Source organism: Moschus berezovskii, chromosome 11 (genome assembly GCF_049115385.1).
Source record: "Moschus berezovskii isolate FMDL1 chromosome 11, NW_MosBer_1.0, whole genome shotgun sequence".
Lineage (NCBI taxonomy): Eukaryota > Metazoa > Chordata > Mammalia > Artiodactyla > Moschidae > Moschus > Moschus berezovskii.
The window spans coordinates 69611583-69629206 of NC_142470.1; the positions used below are offsets into that span (position 1 = coordinate 69611583).

At 33.8% G+C, this 17624-nt stretch overlaps 1 protein-coding gene across 2 annotated transcripts in view; it reads left to right on the forward strand.

The window, feature by feature from the left end:
* PPP4R3B (protein phosphatase 4 regulatory subunit 3B) overlaps positions 1 to 17624 on the forward strand; it is a 49729-nt gene that overhangs the window by 21369 nt on the left and 10736 nt on the right. For both annotated transcript variants that reach the window (XM_055400260.2, XM_055400259.2), the window contains exons 6-12: positions 1189 to 1305; positions 2740 to 2856; positions 6675 to 6806; positions 8173 to 8275; positions 10365 to 10406; positions 12016 to 12174; positions 16291 to 16460. In XM_055400260.2, the coding sequence (XP_055256235.1) occupies positions 1189 to 1305; positions 2740 to 2856; positions 6675 to 6806; positions 8173 to 8275; positions 10365 to 10406; positions 12016 to 12174; positions 16291 to 16460 (840 nt within the window). The remainder of the gene's footprint in view (positions 1 to 1188; positions 1306 to 2739; positions 2857 to 6674; positions 6807 to 8172; positions 8276 to 10364; positions 10407 to 12015; positions 12175 to 16290; positions 16461 to 17624) is intronic.

Genomic DNA, 17624 nt, shown 5'->3' on the forward strand with positions numbered 1-17624 from the left:
GGAGCAATAGATATGGAGGGCCTGCTATAAAGTTACATGCAGGTGTTTGACTTAGTGGAGGGTAGATTCCCCAACCCCTGTATTTTCAAGGGTCAACTGTAATTAATTATACTATAAAATGATTATTCTCAAAATTTCTAAAACTTATTATTTTATTTATCTTAGAAGTTTTTAGAGATACTTAATTTTTCCCCCTAGTGAGGGAATATGTGCCTTATAAATTATAAAATCAGACATGTGGATTATGTTAGGACAGAACTACAAACTCATATATTTTTGTGGTTGTAGAAACATTATTGAGATGCTTTCTTTTTTTTCTAAACAGGTAGGGAGAATCCTAGCAGAAACCAACACAATATTGTAAAGCACTTATTCTTTTTTTTTTCTATGACCTTTTTTTCTTTTTTCTTTAATTGGAGGCTGATTATTTTACAATATTATATTGGTTGGTTTTGCCATACATTGACATGAATCCACCCCGGGTGTACATGAGTTCCCCCTCCCAAACCCCCCTCCCACCTCCCTCCTCCCCTTATCCTCCCTCTGGGTCATCCCCACATAGCAGCCCCGAGCATCCTGTAACATGCATCGACCCTGAACTGGCGATTCATTTTCACATATGATAATATACATGTTTCAATGCCATTCTCCCAAACCATCCCACCCTCACCCTCTCCCACAGAGTCCCAAAGACAGCACTTATTCTTTAATTAAAAATAAATTTAAAAAATAAAAAAGAGAATCCTTGATAATTTGGCTCTTAGAGATGCTTTTATTTCAAGTGTGTTGATAGTTAGGTTTTTGAGATATAAACCATGCTTAGGGAAAAGAGAATGGTGACTACTGTTTACCAACAGATTACCATTTTTTTTAAAACTTTATAGTCAGAAGCTAAAGAAGTATTGAAAGAAAATTAGAGGTTTCCTGGTGTAAGAGATAATTTTATAAATGAGAAAACTAAATATGCCGTTAATAAATAACTATACCAAAGATGAATTGGCTGATTTGAAGTCAGGGTATCCTGGCTTCTCATAACCTAAAGAACATAGAAACCATGCTATAATAAATGGTAGCTGGGTTTTCAGGTCCTTGAGAAGGTTTAATTCGACACTGGTAGTTCACATTACAGTTTTCCCCAAGGTTTCTTTTAATGTGTGTTGGCTTCTCACTAACTTTCTAACATTACAGGTTAATTTTTTCAAGGAATTTTGTGCGTTTTCTCAGACGTTACAACCTCAAAACAGAGACGCATTTTTCAAAACTCTGGCAAAGTTGGGGATTCTTCCTGCTCTTGAAATTGTAATGGTAATTATATAGCTTCACTTCATGTTTTTGAAATTGCAAATTTGTAATAGTTTTATATTGTGGATGGGAAATAATTTATTATAGTAATGGATGTTGAATGTTTTAAGTTGTAATTCACTTGGCAGTGAGTCATCTTCAGATTTTAACTTAAATTTATAATATTAATGTGTGATTCATATACTATGACTTCAAGTGACTAAAAATCCCACATGTTTTTACAAGACTTATTATCTCTTCTATAACAAAGTTAAGTCTGTTTCTTAGAAACTAATAAAGTTCCTTTCCTTTTTAGACCAGTGAGTAGGGGGAAAGAAGATGACCAAGGGGGCTTGTTCTGCAATACGGTGTAGAGGGAGTGATTTTCACACTTCTGTTTATATGAACTATCCAGTGGCATTTATTGTATGAAAAATTAACAGAAGATTTTTAAGTATTAACTGATTTAATAATAACCCATTATAGTTAACATAAATAACTTTTATGAACAAATAATTTTTCCAAAACAAATAAATTTTGGTGAGACAAGTGGCATTGTTTCACTTTTTTTGCCAGTCTCTCTGATGTCTGGCTTTATAGAAGACAGCTAGATTCTCATAGCAGCTTCTGCATTTAATTTGTTACAATATCACACTTTATAGTCTCTGGAAAACCCCACTAGACTTCTGAGAGACTGGGAGCAAAAAAGGCCAGTAATGCCTTAATACTTACTTTCATAAGTATTATGAAAATAGTTCTACTCTAGTGCACTTTTCAAAAAGATGTTATAACCCCCTTTTGGAGTTGTTAGACCCCTCCCCAGGATTCCCTGGGCCACACTTTGAGAATTGCAAACTTAGGGAATGTTTTTGAAAAACCTGGAGATTTTTAACTTATGAATCATATGTCCTTTAGGTACTACTTAATGGGGAAAAATCATTCAGGATCACTACTTTAAGAAAACTAAGTTATGGAAAAGATTGAAAATACCCAGACTGTTTTCAAAAGCATCCCTTATTAGGAGAGTAAAAGAGAGACTCAGTTACTCAGGTGTAAACTGGCAAATCCAGGGCTAAAGACAGATTCTAGAAAGTTTTGAAGCCTTATCTGAGAGACATGATTCACATTTTTGCATTTATTTAAATCAAGAATCCTCCTTCCCACCCCCCAGATTTTTTGCAGCATTTATAAAGCAGTGCTTTATAATTCTGTGCTCATTCTTTTATTTGAATTCTATGAATATTTATCTTTGTGGTGGTTAAAAAAAAAAGCAACACACACCTGGCCAACACTGATCATTAAGCTGCCTAAAGTTTTTAGTATTTGTAAAAGAAAATGATGAGAGAGGTATGTATTTTGATTCTAGTACCATGTCTAAATCCAAAAATATGTTTGACATAGATCTGGGAGAGAAGAGGGGTCAACATTCTCCAAGTAATCTGATTCTCCTTTTATCAGGGCATGGACGATTTGCAAGTCAGGTCAGCTGCAACAGATATATTTTCTTATCTAGTAGAGTTTAGTCCATCCATGGTCCGAGAATTTGTAATGCAAGAAGCCCAGCAGAGTGATGACGTAAGTGGTACTGTTTTGGTTCTGTGTGAATTACCTGTAGAATAATGTTTGCAGACTGTTGAGAGAAAAGGGATATAACCGTAATTTTAATCTTTTATAAAGAATAATTGGATTTCTAATCAGTTGTGACTTTGGCAAGCCCAGAATATATAGCAGTTGGTGTGTTTATTGTTTAAAAAAAAAAAGCATTCAAACTAGTATTGAGATAGGTTTAGTGAATCTATAAACCCTTAGGTCAAGCACTTTTCTAGTATAACTTAGAAGTTGCTTTTGCTTGTTCAGATGTGTCTGTTATTTTAGTGGGGATGAACATTTAATAATGAAACCAATGTTGTGTTTTCCACTACAAAAATACTAAACTTTCCCCTTAAACTATTTTAAAGACAAAATGAACATATATTCATAATGAAGTACTAACATACTAACATATTAAATATATGTTAGTGTTAAGTAGAAAATAACTAAAATATAATTATGTTCCTTCTTAAAGAAGGTCTAGATTCCCAATGCTAATTTGATTCGTTTATGTTTTTGTTACTATTGAATTAAACTATAGTTTTTTATCTTTTATTTTTAATTTCTTAATGTCCATTTAGATTTTTGCATTCTATTTTTGTTAGATATTTCCAATTTTTTTTAAGGCAGTTTTTAGAATCAGGACTAATGCTATTGTTCAGGTGGTAGGAAAGAAATAGAAGAAATATTTTGTATTAAGTATATTTTAAAGTTTAAATGATGCTAAATCTGACTAAAGAAAAAGTTTGTTAATCTGTTTACAATGTCGCTGTTGATATCATCTTAGTGTCATTTTTACAAAAGATAACTTTGAAACAAACACATCTGTTACTTCATCCTCAGTGATGCGTGGGATTATGAGCATTCATCATAAAATCTCTCAAATCTAGTAACTTAGAATTCTTAACTTTTAAATCTTTTCTTTTATGTTTTCGTTAGAAATATTTCCTTGTTTACATTTAACTGATGCATGAGGCGTGGGGAAGCAGTTACTCATTTTTAACATTGAAAAGTCCCTTTTTAATTTCTCTTTTTCTTATAGTCACAGTCTTCAAAGTCTTTCATTTCCCTGAATTTTCTGAGGTCTAACAATTTTCCAATTTAAAATTTCTGTTTACATCAAAATAAGTTAGCCCACAAATGAAGATAAATTATTTTTTAATTTCCAGAATTAAGGAGTCTACATGCTGAATTCTATATTAAATTGGTGGTAACACTGAAGAAATAACTTACCTCTGTATTCAGTGTGCAGTTGATGTTTTGATGGTCTCTCAAAATAAACGCACAACATTCAAACTTTTCTTTCTAGTACTATAGAGCAGATTTGGTTTTAGCAACATGGATTACAAGATTAAAATGTGTTAAGATACAAGGGAATGTTAACATTTTTCCTATAGTCATTATTTCTATATACAGATTCTTCTAGATTCTAATATTTTATTGATCTTATCAGAAAGTGTCAGTGCAAATCTGTCATGTAACTTTGTCATGGTTGCCACTTGACTAACAGTGACTGTATAAAGCTATAGATGATAAAATATATCTCAGCAGCTAGAAGTTAAAAAGTTTTTAAGAAACCTTGGAAGCAATGGAATAAAGTATGTTCTTTGTTTCCCAATCAGAAAATAGGGAGGCCAGCCGATTATCTGGATAATACCTAATTCCATATGTAGATACCCAGAACTTTCCTTCTGTTGCTAATTATTTTCCTCTGTGGCTAATTATTTAAGAATTGAAAAATTCTTAAACCCACTTGCTGCTGCTGCTGCTAAATCGCTTCAGTCGTCTCCAACTCTGTGCGACCCCACAAACGGCAGCCCACCAGGATCCGCCATCCCTGGGATTCTCCAGGCAAGAGCAGTGGAGTGGGTTGCCAAAATGTACTTTAAAAACAAAAGTATGTATTTCTAAGACTACTATGACATTGGAATATGATAAAACCAACAGAAGTATTGTTTCTCTAAAACTTGATTTAGAAACTATTATACCAAGGCTTTGAAGTATCTCACAGAAGCTGTAATTAATCTCATTCATGCTATTTATTTAGATGAAGGATAAAAGGCCAAATGTTAAATAAGACCTGGTGGGTCCTTTAGTCTCTGTCGCAGCTACTCAACTCTTCCTCTTTAATATGAACCGTCTATAGATGGTTTGAAAATGAATAGGTGTGGCTGTGTTCCAGTAAATGTTTTATTGTAAAACTATTTACAAAATGAACAGCCAGCCAGGTAGTTTGGTAGTTTAATGACCCCTGGCTTAGACTCCGGAATATTGCAAGTAAATAGTGGTGACATTTGGAAGCTGGTTCTGAATTGCAGGTTCTAATTGCAAAGCTTCTCTGATAATATAAAGAGAAGTAAAACTCAGATACCATGGTAATAAAGCAACATTAATGGGATAGGAGTTACTAGGCCTCTCCTAAGACTACAAATTTAAGAGAGTATTCTCAAGAGTAGATTTTGGTGACCTAGCTAGCACTGGAGTAATGTCACTGTGGTTAAGATCAAGTCATAGTGTGACATCTGAAGAAGTAATTTTCGTGTTGTTTGTCTTAAATCTCCATTATTTTGCTATAAGTTGCTTGATCATGAGTTTTCTAGTGCGATGAATGCCATTGTTGGAGAAGCAGATTAAGGAAAATTATTTTTGTTTTAATGCCAGAAAAGAACTTTACCATGCAGTAAGAAATGGCTTGAATTTTGAGAGTGGTCTGACTTTAATGACTGCTGAATTTTAGTTCCATTGGAGAAAAGAACATGGAAGAATTAAAATAAGGCTGCTTACCTAGCTACTTATTAGCTGTACTGCCGTTAAAGGCTTGGTCCTTTAATTTAGCTGTTCCTCCTGTTCATCAAGTTTGCTTAGAAAATGAAGCCTGTTTTACAGACAGTGAAAATGAAAGTCACTCAGTCATGTCCAACTCTTTGCAACTCCATGGACTATACAGTCCATGGAATTCTCTAGGCCAGAATACTGGAGTGGGTAGCCTTTCCTTTCTCCAAGGGATCTTCCCAACCCAGGAATGGAACCCAGATCTCCCGCGTTGCAGGCGGATTCTTCACCAGCTAAGTCACAAGGGAAGCCTGTTTTACAGACAACTAACTTATAATGCTGGTAATGCTTTGCTCATTGATGAATGTTAAATCATTCATTATATTAGGAATTATTTGTTCATTGTCTCAGCACATTGTTATTTTGAAGTGGGTTTAGTCAAGCATTATTGGTAGACTAATTTTAATTGTTTGCTGAGGTGAGTGTACCTCTCGGATAAGACCATTTTGCTCTTCCATGCTACTCTCCACAACATAATCTCTAGCCACATGGTTAATGCCAGTTTTTTTAGAAGTGATTTTTACTTAGTTTGCAGAATCCAGAAATTAATACCAATAATAGTACCTAACATATATCATAGGGCTCATCTCATTTGTTACCCATCTCTTAGTGTCTTTCATTGTTTGCTGTCTACTGTATTACCAGTTGTAGTTTCATATATTCTGTCAGTGTTTTTATTGTTACCGAGATTGAGAATATGTTAGCGAATAAGAATTGCTGGTAAATGATTTTGCTTTCCATTGCCTATAAGGATGATGTTGTAAGCTGTTGTGTGCGCTGATTTTTGTTTGGTTTCGAGTGGGTTTCTTTTTACTCTAGTATGTTTATAGAACTTTGAAGACATGAGGATTAAAAAGTTTAAATAACTTCATTCATTTTTTTTCTTCCTGTATGATTCTGATTTTGTTCTTTCAGCTGGTGTGTTTGTCTTATATCCAAACCAGGTCTCATAGAAACCTGTTTTCTTTCAGGATATCCTTCTTATTAATGTCGTAATTGAACAAATGATATGTGACACTGATCCTGAGCTAGGAGGTGCTGTTCAGTTAATGGGACTTCTTCGTACTCTAATTGATCCAGAGAACATGCTGGCTACAACCAATGTAAGAAATTACTCTGCAATAGAAACATTTTGGTTTAGTAAGTTTTAGATGATTTTATATATACTAAGTTATGTACATTCTAAAGGAGATCAGTCCTGGGTGTTCATTGGAAGGACTGATGCTTAGGCTGAAACTCCAGTACGTTGGCCACCTCATGCGAAGAGTGACTCATTGGAAAAGACCCTGATGCTAGGAGGGATTGGGGGCAGGAGGAGAAGGGGACGACAGAGGATGAGATGGCTGGATGGCATCACCGACTCGATGCACATGAGTTTGGGTGAACTCCAGGACTTGGTGATGGACAGGGAAGCCTGGCGTGCTGTGATTCATGGGGTCACAAAGAGTCAGACACGACTGAGCAACTGAACTGAACTGAAGTTACGTATAAATATATAAATTATGTGTACATATTTAAATTTTTAAAATTTGTACAATTTTGAAAAGCATTCAAGCATTTGTACCCTCAGTATTCAAGGAGCAGTAATACTTCTCTAGCAGTTATTTTTGCAGCAAAATACAAGATTGTAATCTGCTAAAATCTTGGTAAAATGCTAGCACTTCTGTTTTTGTTTCTTGGCCTCTGTATGTTAGCATCTTAAAAATTAAAACAGCAATGTGAATATAATTAACACTACTGAACTATATATAAAATGGTTAAGATGGTAAATGCTATATGTTTTTTATCACAGTAAAAAAGAAGCAGTATGTATCAGATTTTCTTAATTACATGGTGAAAGGAGTTGTTAACAAAAAAGTACTTAAGGAAATATCACAAAATATTATTAGTGGTTATCTCAAAATGCTTGAATATTTCTCCTTTATAGAATTCCCTCAAATTTAGAGAAAAAGTATGTTTTCAAATCATTACAAGTTTATAGAGCCAATTATATAAAAAATAATGGTCAAAAAACCAAAAGGCACTATTTTCCAAATTTCCAAGTAACAAATTCTTAAAACTTTTAAAAAAAATATCTAAAATCTATACCATTTCTAGTGGCCTGATAAATAAACTTGGTATTTGTTCAAGTTTGGATACGTTGTGAAATCTGGGCTTTCAAATTTTAAGCGGTTAAGTTGTTCTTACATTGATAGATTTTTCATTGCATTTCAAATCATACTTTTGAAAAAAATTATTTTGAATAATTTTCCCTGGAGAAACCTTTTATAATGCTTTTTTCCATTTACTATATGAAATAGGTTTGTCAGTTCTTCAAAATTAGATTAAGATGAATATAATAACTTTGTTGAGTCTTTCACAGTATCCTAAAGTATCTCTTGTTTGTGTATGACTTGCACTGCTAATTCTTGAAGATGTTCTATTAATTATAAAGATAATAAAGTTTTATTTTAATTCTGTATATTTCAGAAAACCGAAAAAAGTGAATTTCTAAATTTCTTCTACAACCATTGTATGCATGTCCTCACAGCACCACTTTTGACCAATACTTCAGAAGACAGACGTGAAAAGGGTAGGGCCTCTTACTTACCTGCTTATGATTTCTGTTTTAAAAGATCAAGATAAGTATTAAAACTAACAGACTCTTTACTTGATGCTTTTTATGACAGGGAAATTATTACTTAAAATTTTAACCTGCAATATAAAATCATGGTTTCCCATGTTTTAGAGTGTCTGTGGTAGAGAAGCGTGTCCAAAATGTGGCAGAAAGTATTACACCTTGAGGAAGAGAAATGTAAACACTTAGCAAAAGAAGATTGTTCCCAAAGTTCTTAAGAGTTAATATCAGAGTGACTAAGTTTAGAGAGTATATTGCCTACATTAGAAAATCCATCATTTTAGAGTTGGCAGTACAGTAAAAATGCTTTAATTTCAGAAAATAAGGATCAGAAGTTTAAAAGTTGGTTAAAGCAGAAAATAATAATTTTTTAAAATAAACTCTAAATGTTTACTTTACATGCTGACTCTTACTGTTAGTTCGAATAGGGTCAAGTCCGTTTTTATTTTTTTCTTTGTGTGTGTGTGTGTGTGCATGTGTATGTGTGTTAGTTGCTCAGTTATGTCCGACTCTTTGTGACCCCATGGACTGTAGCCCACCAGGTTTCTCTGTCCATGGAATTTTCCAGGCAAGAATACTGGAGTGGGTTGCCATTCCCTTCTCCAGAGGAACTTCCCAACCCAGGGATCAAACTCTGGGCTCCTGTATTGCAGGCAGATTCTACTGTTTGAGCTCCTGGAAAGTCTGTTTTTTGTATGTGGGTTTTCTTTAATTGTGGTGGCTCAGACGGTAAAGAATCATGCAATGCAGGAGAACTGGGTTCAGTCCCCAAGTTGGGAAGATCCTCTGGAGAAAGGAGTGGCTACCTATTCCAGTATTCTTGCTTGGAGAATTCTGTGAACAGAGGAGCCTGGCAGGCTACAGTCTATGCGGTTGCAAAGAGTTGGACACGACTGAGCAACTGTCACTTTCACTTTCTTTTCTTTAATTGTATTTCCATATTGCATAAATAGCACCATAGTTTATCAGCTACAATTTCTGGTTTCAGTTTATTAAAGTGGAGTAAAAACTGAAACGTACTTTTTAAGCAATCTGAGTGTAGAATTCTGCTGTGGTTTTAAGTACTTTCCCTTTAAGTGTTTTAAGTATTCATAATTTTGTGCATCTAAGTTGAGTTCTGCTGTATTTAACTTAGCCATAGATTATTACAGTTCTGTGACATTTTATCAATCTACAATATTTGAATTATGTGATCATGTGCCAAATATAACTGGCTAGAGGACTGACTCTTTGAGAAGTATACAGCTCAACTGGTGAAATGAGAAATGCTGGGGTACATAAGCTCAGAAAATAAACAGATGGTTTACCTGTTAAATCAGTTAAGAGGAAGTCAGTTAAAATGTTTGTTAAACTAATAAAAATTGTACACCCTAGATAATACTATCAGCTCCATTTCTGAATTTATATCTTAGGGAGCATTTTAAAGTAAAACTTTGCAGCATACAGAAATATTTAGATAATAGCATCACAGATATATATTTCCCATTGACTTTGTCAGTACTGACGTGTGCTTTTTCAGTTTTAAAAAAATATACATAGTTTCTTATGCATTTTCATTTTACCCCATCCCCATCCCACAAGAAATGCTAAATTTGGGAGTTTATCAGCCCTGTTTTTTATATTTCTGTGACATGTATAATATGGGGTTTTCACAGTAACTTGTTTCCAGCTTTCTGCTGTTACAAACAATGCTCTGGTATACATTATCATGTTTCCTTACTTAAATATGCTCTAAGATGTGAGCCTCGGAATTGAAACTTTTAATATTCTTAATTTTTTTTAATTCAAAGCATAAGTGACTGTTAAAATCTGTGTTCTCTTATCAGAATATTTGATACCATCTTTTAATAATTGTTCATCTGTACCCAAGTGTCTAAAAAAATTGCAGATAGAGGTATAATATTTGACTGAAGCTGCTAATGCTTAATGGTTATTATGCCAGTAAAATGAGGTTATGATCAAAGATGTGCTTTGTATGTTGTAAAGTGCTAAGGAAGTGTGAGGTATTATTACTAAAGTCACTGATTTTAATTTTTTTTATTAGATAACATAGTTGGATCTAACAAAAGCAGCACGATTTGTCCTGGTAAGTATAAATTCTTATTTTATGAACTAATGCAAATTATAAGTTTTTTCCCATTCAGAATATAATGTACTTACACAAAACTAGGAAAGGTTTATTTTCATCCAAAAATCCAAAACTTTTTTAAAAGAAAAAAAATCAACTCTAATATCAAAGATGGAAAATCCATTTGAAACTTTGTGTTTTGTTTTTTTTTTTCTGTAAATTTAGAGCTTATCTCCTGCATTATTTTTTTAGAAGACCTGTAAAAGTTGAGGATTAGTTCCTTCTTATTTTTTAAATACAGTAAACTAAGGCAAATCAGTTAGGAAGTAGTCTTTATAACAGTCTTTGCATACATAGATGTCTCATGAATCTGAGTATAAGCGCTGTTATTTCTACTTGGAACATATGTATCAGGTATTGACCTGGTAATATGGAAAATATGCTGGGAGTACCTAAGCATCCTGTCTTTTCTACCAGGCTCATCAGAGTTCTAGGAAAGCCAGTTTCAAATAAGGAAGCAATTTGGAGATTGAATTATTAGATATATAGTAAGTGATTTCACGTCCTAATTTGGTAAAGTGAAAACAAGACATTTAACACTACAGACTGCTGTTGCAAAATCTTTTGTAAATAAAATTTGGGAATAGGGAAATTAAAGAGAATTGTTTTTAATGGTAAGAAACTAGTTCAAATATTGGCTGTGGTGTTGGCTGTTATACTAATTAGTCTGGAGCAGGTAAAACTTTTTACTTAGATTTATAGTAGAAAAGATCTTTGAGTATCAGAATTGTATTTTCTATACTTGATGGTCATTCTTTTATTAAAAAGAATGCTGAAATTTTCCTGATAACATCAAGTGATGTTCCACAAAATATTTATGTGAAAAATAAAATAGTTGGACTAGATGGTGTCAGGTTTTTTTCCTATTCTCTAAGGCTTTGATTCCATAATTTCTTCACAGCTTAATGTTTTCTTAAAATATTTACAGTATGTATGGGTAATTACCTATATATTCAGTCTTGATGTTCAAGAAGCAATTGTAAATCATTCCATGAGTATGTAAACAAAAGCCTCTTGAGGAAGAAAAAGCTGGAATATTTTAGTAGGCCTGATTTGATGTTTAAAAGATTATTGTCTTAAAATCTTGATGTAATATTTTTCACTTGATATTCAAACAGGCAGAAATGTCCTCCTTTTCTTAAAGATGTCTTTAAAGAAAGCATATTAATTTTTCTTGAGAAATTTGTGTTGCACCACTTTTGGCAAAAAGTTTAAGATATTTCCTCAATATGTGGTAGATCCTTTTATAGACCCATTAATGTTAATAATGATAGCACATATTACAAAATCATTACTAAGAAAATCTCAGTGCAATGAGGGTCTTATTATCATGTTTGTAGATTTTTATTTAACATATTAGAGCCTTAGAAAGTATTTAGTAGGTTAAACTACTAATACTTCTGGAGAGTCTACCTAATGAAAAAATAAAAATCTGTAGCTTCTTTAATTGATACAAAAATTAGGAGAAAACAGTTTTACTTTTCTTCTAAAATAAAGAATTTGTACTTAGTGTTCTTTGTCTAGATGTGTTGCAGTGTGTATTTTCATACAATGATTTTCTTTGCAGATAATTATCAAACAGCACAGCTGCTTGCCTTAATTTTAGAACTACTCACATTTTGTGTGGAACATCACACATATCACATAAAAAACTATATTATGAACAAGGACTTGCTAAGAAGAGTCTTGGTCTTGATGAATTCAAAGCACACTTTCCTGGCCTTGTGTAAGTAACAGTTTTAATGAACATTCTTGTAAAATGTCTTATGGAACAACATTTTTAATAGTTTTAGTCTTTTATTTAAAGGACAAGAGGAATAGGTTATAGTGCTTCTCCCACCTACGTATTGCTCACATTTAGATTCAGTTGTGATGTAATACCATGTGCAGTGATATCACTAACAGAACCTCTCCTGCCATCTTTTACATCTGTTTCATCAGACTGTCATTTAGTAGTGACTCTTATTTTTGAGATATGGGCCTTGATATGTATTTGTGTAACTCAGGTTATTTAAACTTGTAAAATTAAGTTATGTGTAGCCCTTCAGTAGACCACTTGGACCAATAAAAATCAAACTTTAATGCTGATGTTTGCTCACATGTGGATTTTTGGCACACTCCTTCTTTTCTTCCTCTTAATTTCACCTGCAGATAGAGGTAAAGAAACCTTGTCTCTTGAAATAAGAGCTTTGTGGATTTTTTTCTGAGCATGAAAATCATACTTAAAATGTAAACATTTAATGTATAGAGAAAAGGTTAATCTCCCTGCCACTGCTGCTGCTGCTAAGTCACTTCAGTCATGTCCGACTCTCTGCGACCCCATAGACGGCAGCCCACCAGGCTCCCCCGTCCCTGGGATTCTCCAGGCAAGAACACTGGAGTGGGTTGCCATTTCCGTCTCCAATGCATGAAAGTGAAAAGTTGAAAGTGAAGTCACTCAGTCGTGTCCGACTCTTAGTGACCCCATGGACTGCAGCCTACCAGGCTACTCCACCCATGGCATTTTCCAGGCAAGAGTACTGGAAATCTCCCTACTACAACCTTAATTTTTAAGGCCTTAATAAAGCCAGTGTTAACTACCTGCACTACTTCTTTTCCATTCCTTTTTCCGTACCTGTGCAAATTTACATAAACATTCACACATGTATAGGTTTTCATGTTTTATATTTATAGAAACATGATCATGCTAACACACATCTCATCCCCTTCATGTTACTTTAGTTCATTGGATATGGCGTGAACTAATATTTTTCTAAACATAGCAGAGTAACAGTTCATATAGTGGCTCTTCCACAACTTATTCTACCATTCTCCATTACATGGATTACAAGATTGTTTGGGTATTTTGCCATTCCAAATAATAATGTAGTAATTATAATTAGCCTAGTACATATATCTTTACTGGTTTATTCCATAAGGTAGATCCTCAGTATTGGTATTGCCAGAGCAAAATCTTACTATATTTTTAATAAATCCTTTTTCAATTTTAATTTAACATAATAGCCTCCAGATTACTTTCTCAAAAGGTTGAGGCACCTGACGTGAAAAATACATTCATTGAACAGCACTTAATGTGACTGCTTTTTTAAATGTTATCCAGCTGATGATGGAAAATGTATTGTTTGTGTTTTAATTTATATTTTCCTTGATATCATCTTTTCACATTTTAGTGCTTTTGTATTTTATCTGCTGTGAGTTGCCTATTATCTTTTTCTTAGAGCTCTTACATATTAGAGATATTGGTAGTTTATCACATTTTGGGGAACAAAATGTCCTGTCTTATTTATCTTTACCTTGACTTATGGCATTGTTTTCCATATAATTGCTATAAAATTCTTTATGATGACAAATATGTCTTTATGGGTTTTTTTGTCTTGCTTAAAGTCTTCTGTGTCCTAAGTTTATACAAATATATTCCTCGATTTTCTTGTTTTTTTCTTTTTTTTGCTACGCCTCTTTAGTATGTGGGATCTTAGTTCCCTGGCCAGGAATAGTCCCTTGCATTGGGAGTGTGGAGTTTTGTTTTGTTTTTTAATAATTTGATTTTTTTTTAATTTTTGGCTGTGCTGGGTCTTCATTGTTGCAGGGGCTTTTCTCTAATTGCAGGGAGTGGCAGCTACTCTCTAGTTGCCTTGTGCAGGCTTCTCATTGCAATGGCTTCTCTTATTGTGGAGCATGGGCTCTAGGACCCGCAGACTTCAGTAGCTGTGACATATAGGCTCAGTAGTTTCAGGTCCCAGGCTCTGGAGCACAGGCTCCATAGTTAATGGCACAAAGGCTTAGTTGCTCCAGGGCACATGAAATCTTCTTCCCCATCAGGGATCAAATCAGAGTCTCCTGCACACATGCTCAGTTGTGTCCAACTCTTTGCAACCCCTGGATGGTAGTCCACCAGGCTCCTCTGTTCATGGGATTTTCCAGGCAAAAATACTGGAATGAGTTGCCATTTCCTTCTCCAGGAAATCTCTCCAACCCAGGAATCGAACCCATGTCTCCTGCCTTACAGGCAGATCCTTTACCATCTGAGCCACCAGGGAAGCCCAGGAGTATGGAGTCTTAAGCACTAAACCACCAGGGAAGTCCCCTAGCTTTTCTCTGGATGGACAATCAGTTGTACTAACACCTTATTAAATAAACTATATTTTCCTTACTGAATTAAAATACTTTTGATACATAATAAGTTACCATATACATTTGTTTTATGTCTGAATCATCTGTCCTTTTATTTCACAAGACAAAATGAATGAGAATGTTTGTCATTATAGTATCTCTGGTATAAAGTTTAATATCTGCCTAGCACCTCTTCTGTTTTTTCATAATTTTCTTGGTTCTTAGACATTTGTTCTTCCACAGCAACTTAAAAATAACTTTATTCAGTTCATCCTGATTAGATTTACATTAAACCTTTATATTTTGAAAGAATTGATGTTCTCATGCTAGATTTTCCTGTATGGCTTTCTATAAGTAGTCCCTTCTGAAACGACTGCTTATTGGTCCTATTTAAATGGATATATCATAATTGAATGAATATCCAGTATTTAAATGTTTATATTGCTTTAAGATTTCAATTATTATAAACAATGCTGTTTTAACTATAGATTTGTGTGCATGCTCATTCACCAGCAACATATGAAATTGCCTGTTTTCTCAGGTCTTTGCCAGTATTTCAGTCTTTTTAATCCTGAATAAACTAGTTCTTACCCTACTATAAAAAAGAGGTGAAGTTTTAAGTCTAGCACTTCTGTCCACACCTGTTTTAAGTGTTACAATGATCACACATTCATACCTTATATGGCTTATTTCTGTTTTATTTTCAGATAATATTTAGAACCTCTTTCGATAGACACAACTTCTTCTTTTAGTAACTTCCATCTGTGAACAAGGGTTTGTAATGAGACTAACTTAGAAAATCGGAAGCTTTGTGTTTTAAAGGATGTGGCTTAGTGATATCTATAGAATAAATTAGCTACCTAGGAGAGAGGTTATAAGTTAAAAGATAAACAAACATAAAAATAAGGAATTGAAATTAGTTTGTGTTTCATCAAAGTTTTAGTAATATTGCTAAATTTGTTTACCTTTATTTAACTAGGGAAAAGACTAGTTAAAGGGAAATTTTCATTTCAATATTCTAAAATGTGAAAAGCCCAGTTATACTGCTTATTTATTACTCTGTCACTCTTTTACAAATACAGTCTGATCTGCCATAGTACATGTTTACCAAAGTTAAACAGCTTATTATAATCTGGAGATAGTGTTGGTTCACAGATGATTTTCCCAAGGCAAAGAAAACTGGAATAGCCTTCACCAGAAAAGTAAAGCAGCCCCTTAGCTCTCCTGTATACAGGTAACAGGAGCACCTTTGGCTGTATTTTCAGAAAGTTTAAAAGAAGCACCTACTTCCAAAGGCCCCCCCCACTCCCTTCTCCCCCTGTCCCCCAGAGTTAAGGAAGTCTTGGCTCTTGGCAGGTTGCACCATTCTTGTCCCCTTCCTAATGACAGCCCCTGCTAAGATTCTAAGCTGCCTTCACTATACTGTCTCATTTCCACCAGCACTGCTCTAAGTGCCAGCATTTGTATTGTGTGGGTTTTGTGTATTTTCTAATCTCCCTGCCTTGTAGGTCTCTGCCTACCAGTTGTTGGAATTTTGTTAGCTCCCTAAGTAAGTTTTACAAGATTTGAGTGGTCTTTGCTTAATTCTATTTTTCTCAAAACTCAATTATTTTTAATGCAGTTTTGCTTTTTACTTTAGATGAACATATACATTTCTTTATGTAGAAATACCTGTATAATAATTAATATTAGTAAGATTATCCACTTACTTCGTGTATTTTTTTTTAATTAGGTGCTCTTCGTTTTATGAGACGAATAATTGGCCTTAAAGATGAATTTTACAATCGCTACATCACCAAAGGAAATCTTTTTGAGCCAGTTGTAAATGCTCTTCTGGATAATGGAACTCGGTACAATCTGTTGAATTCAGCTGTTATTGAGTTATTTGAATTTATAAGAGTGGTAAGTTTATATTAAAAGATTCTTAGTAAAAAAAAATATATATGTTTGGTGATGTTAATATTTTACATTGTGAAATTCATCATAGTATTTTAAATCATGTTTATATTCTTCTCAGTTCCTTTTTTTTTTTTTGGCTAAATGGCTTGGTATATTTAGCATATGTGGATGTTTCACTCTGGCATGCCATTCATATGATCTCTGTGATCTATTGTAAGGGAAGTGATAAAAATGAATAGAAAAGTTGAAAATAATTCCCTTGGTAAACATTGATACAAGATGCATAAAAGGTAGGATGTTATGATAGAATTTTAAGTTGAAGAGACTGTTAGGTGAACTATTCCAGCTGCCTTATTTTATTGATGAGGGCTTGAGAAACCCAAAGTGATTAGCTGACCTATTCAAATGCATTCATTTGTTTAGGAGCACAGTCAGGGCTTGAAGATATGGTGCAGCTCAATCTCGGGCAACGAAAGAATTGTCATAAAAGATCTAGAGAAAGCTCTATGTGAATAGCGGGGATAAGATGAAAACTGAAGAACTGGTACAGTAAATTTACCCTGTCCCACACACTGAAATGATTCCACTGGTGGACATGGCCACATGATCAGAAAGAACTTGAAAAAAGAAAATCAAAGCTAGAAATTAATTCTCTCCTTTTGTTTCTTGCAAGTCAAATTTGAACTGATGACACACTATTCTCATGTCAACATTATTTGGCAGACTGTTTTTCTTAGAGTAATCATTTGCTATGAGTATGGTTTGCAAAAAGGATGAAGAAGATAGAAGTACTAGCTTAGAAAAAAGGGAAAATGGTTAACTAGTTCACCAACTTTCTGAACCCAGGTTCACAGCACACTGTTCTGTGAATTAGAGATTAATTTTTATATTTTTCCTTTAAAATTTTTGTTGAGATACAGATGAAATGAAATGTAGGGTTCATAACGCCATCGCTGTTCCTATGATTGAATTTGTTTTTCTGAAAATAATTTTGAGTGGTTGATAAATACACTTTGAATCCCAAGACAGCCTTTTTTTCCTTTCAGTATATAACAACCATTTTACCTTGGGTTCTAATTTTTCTCCTTTGCATATTTTTTGATTCAGATATTCAGGGGAACTAGTTTAAAGACTTAAAAATCCTGAAAGTCCAGATTATGGTTTATT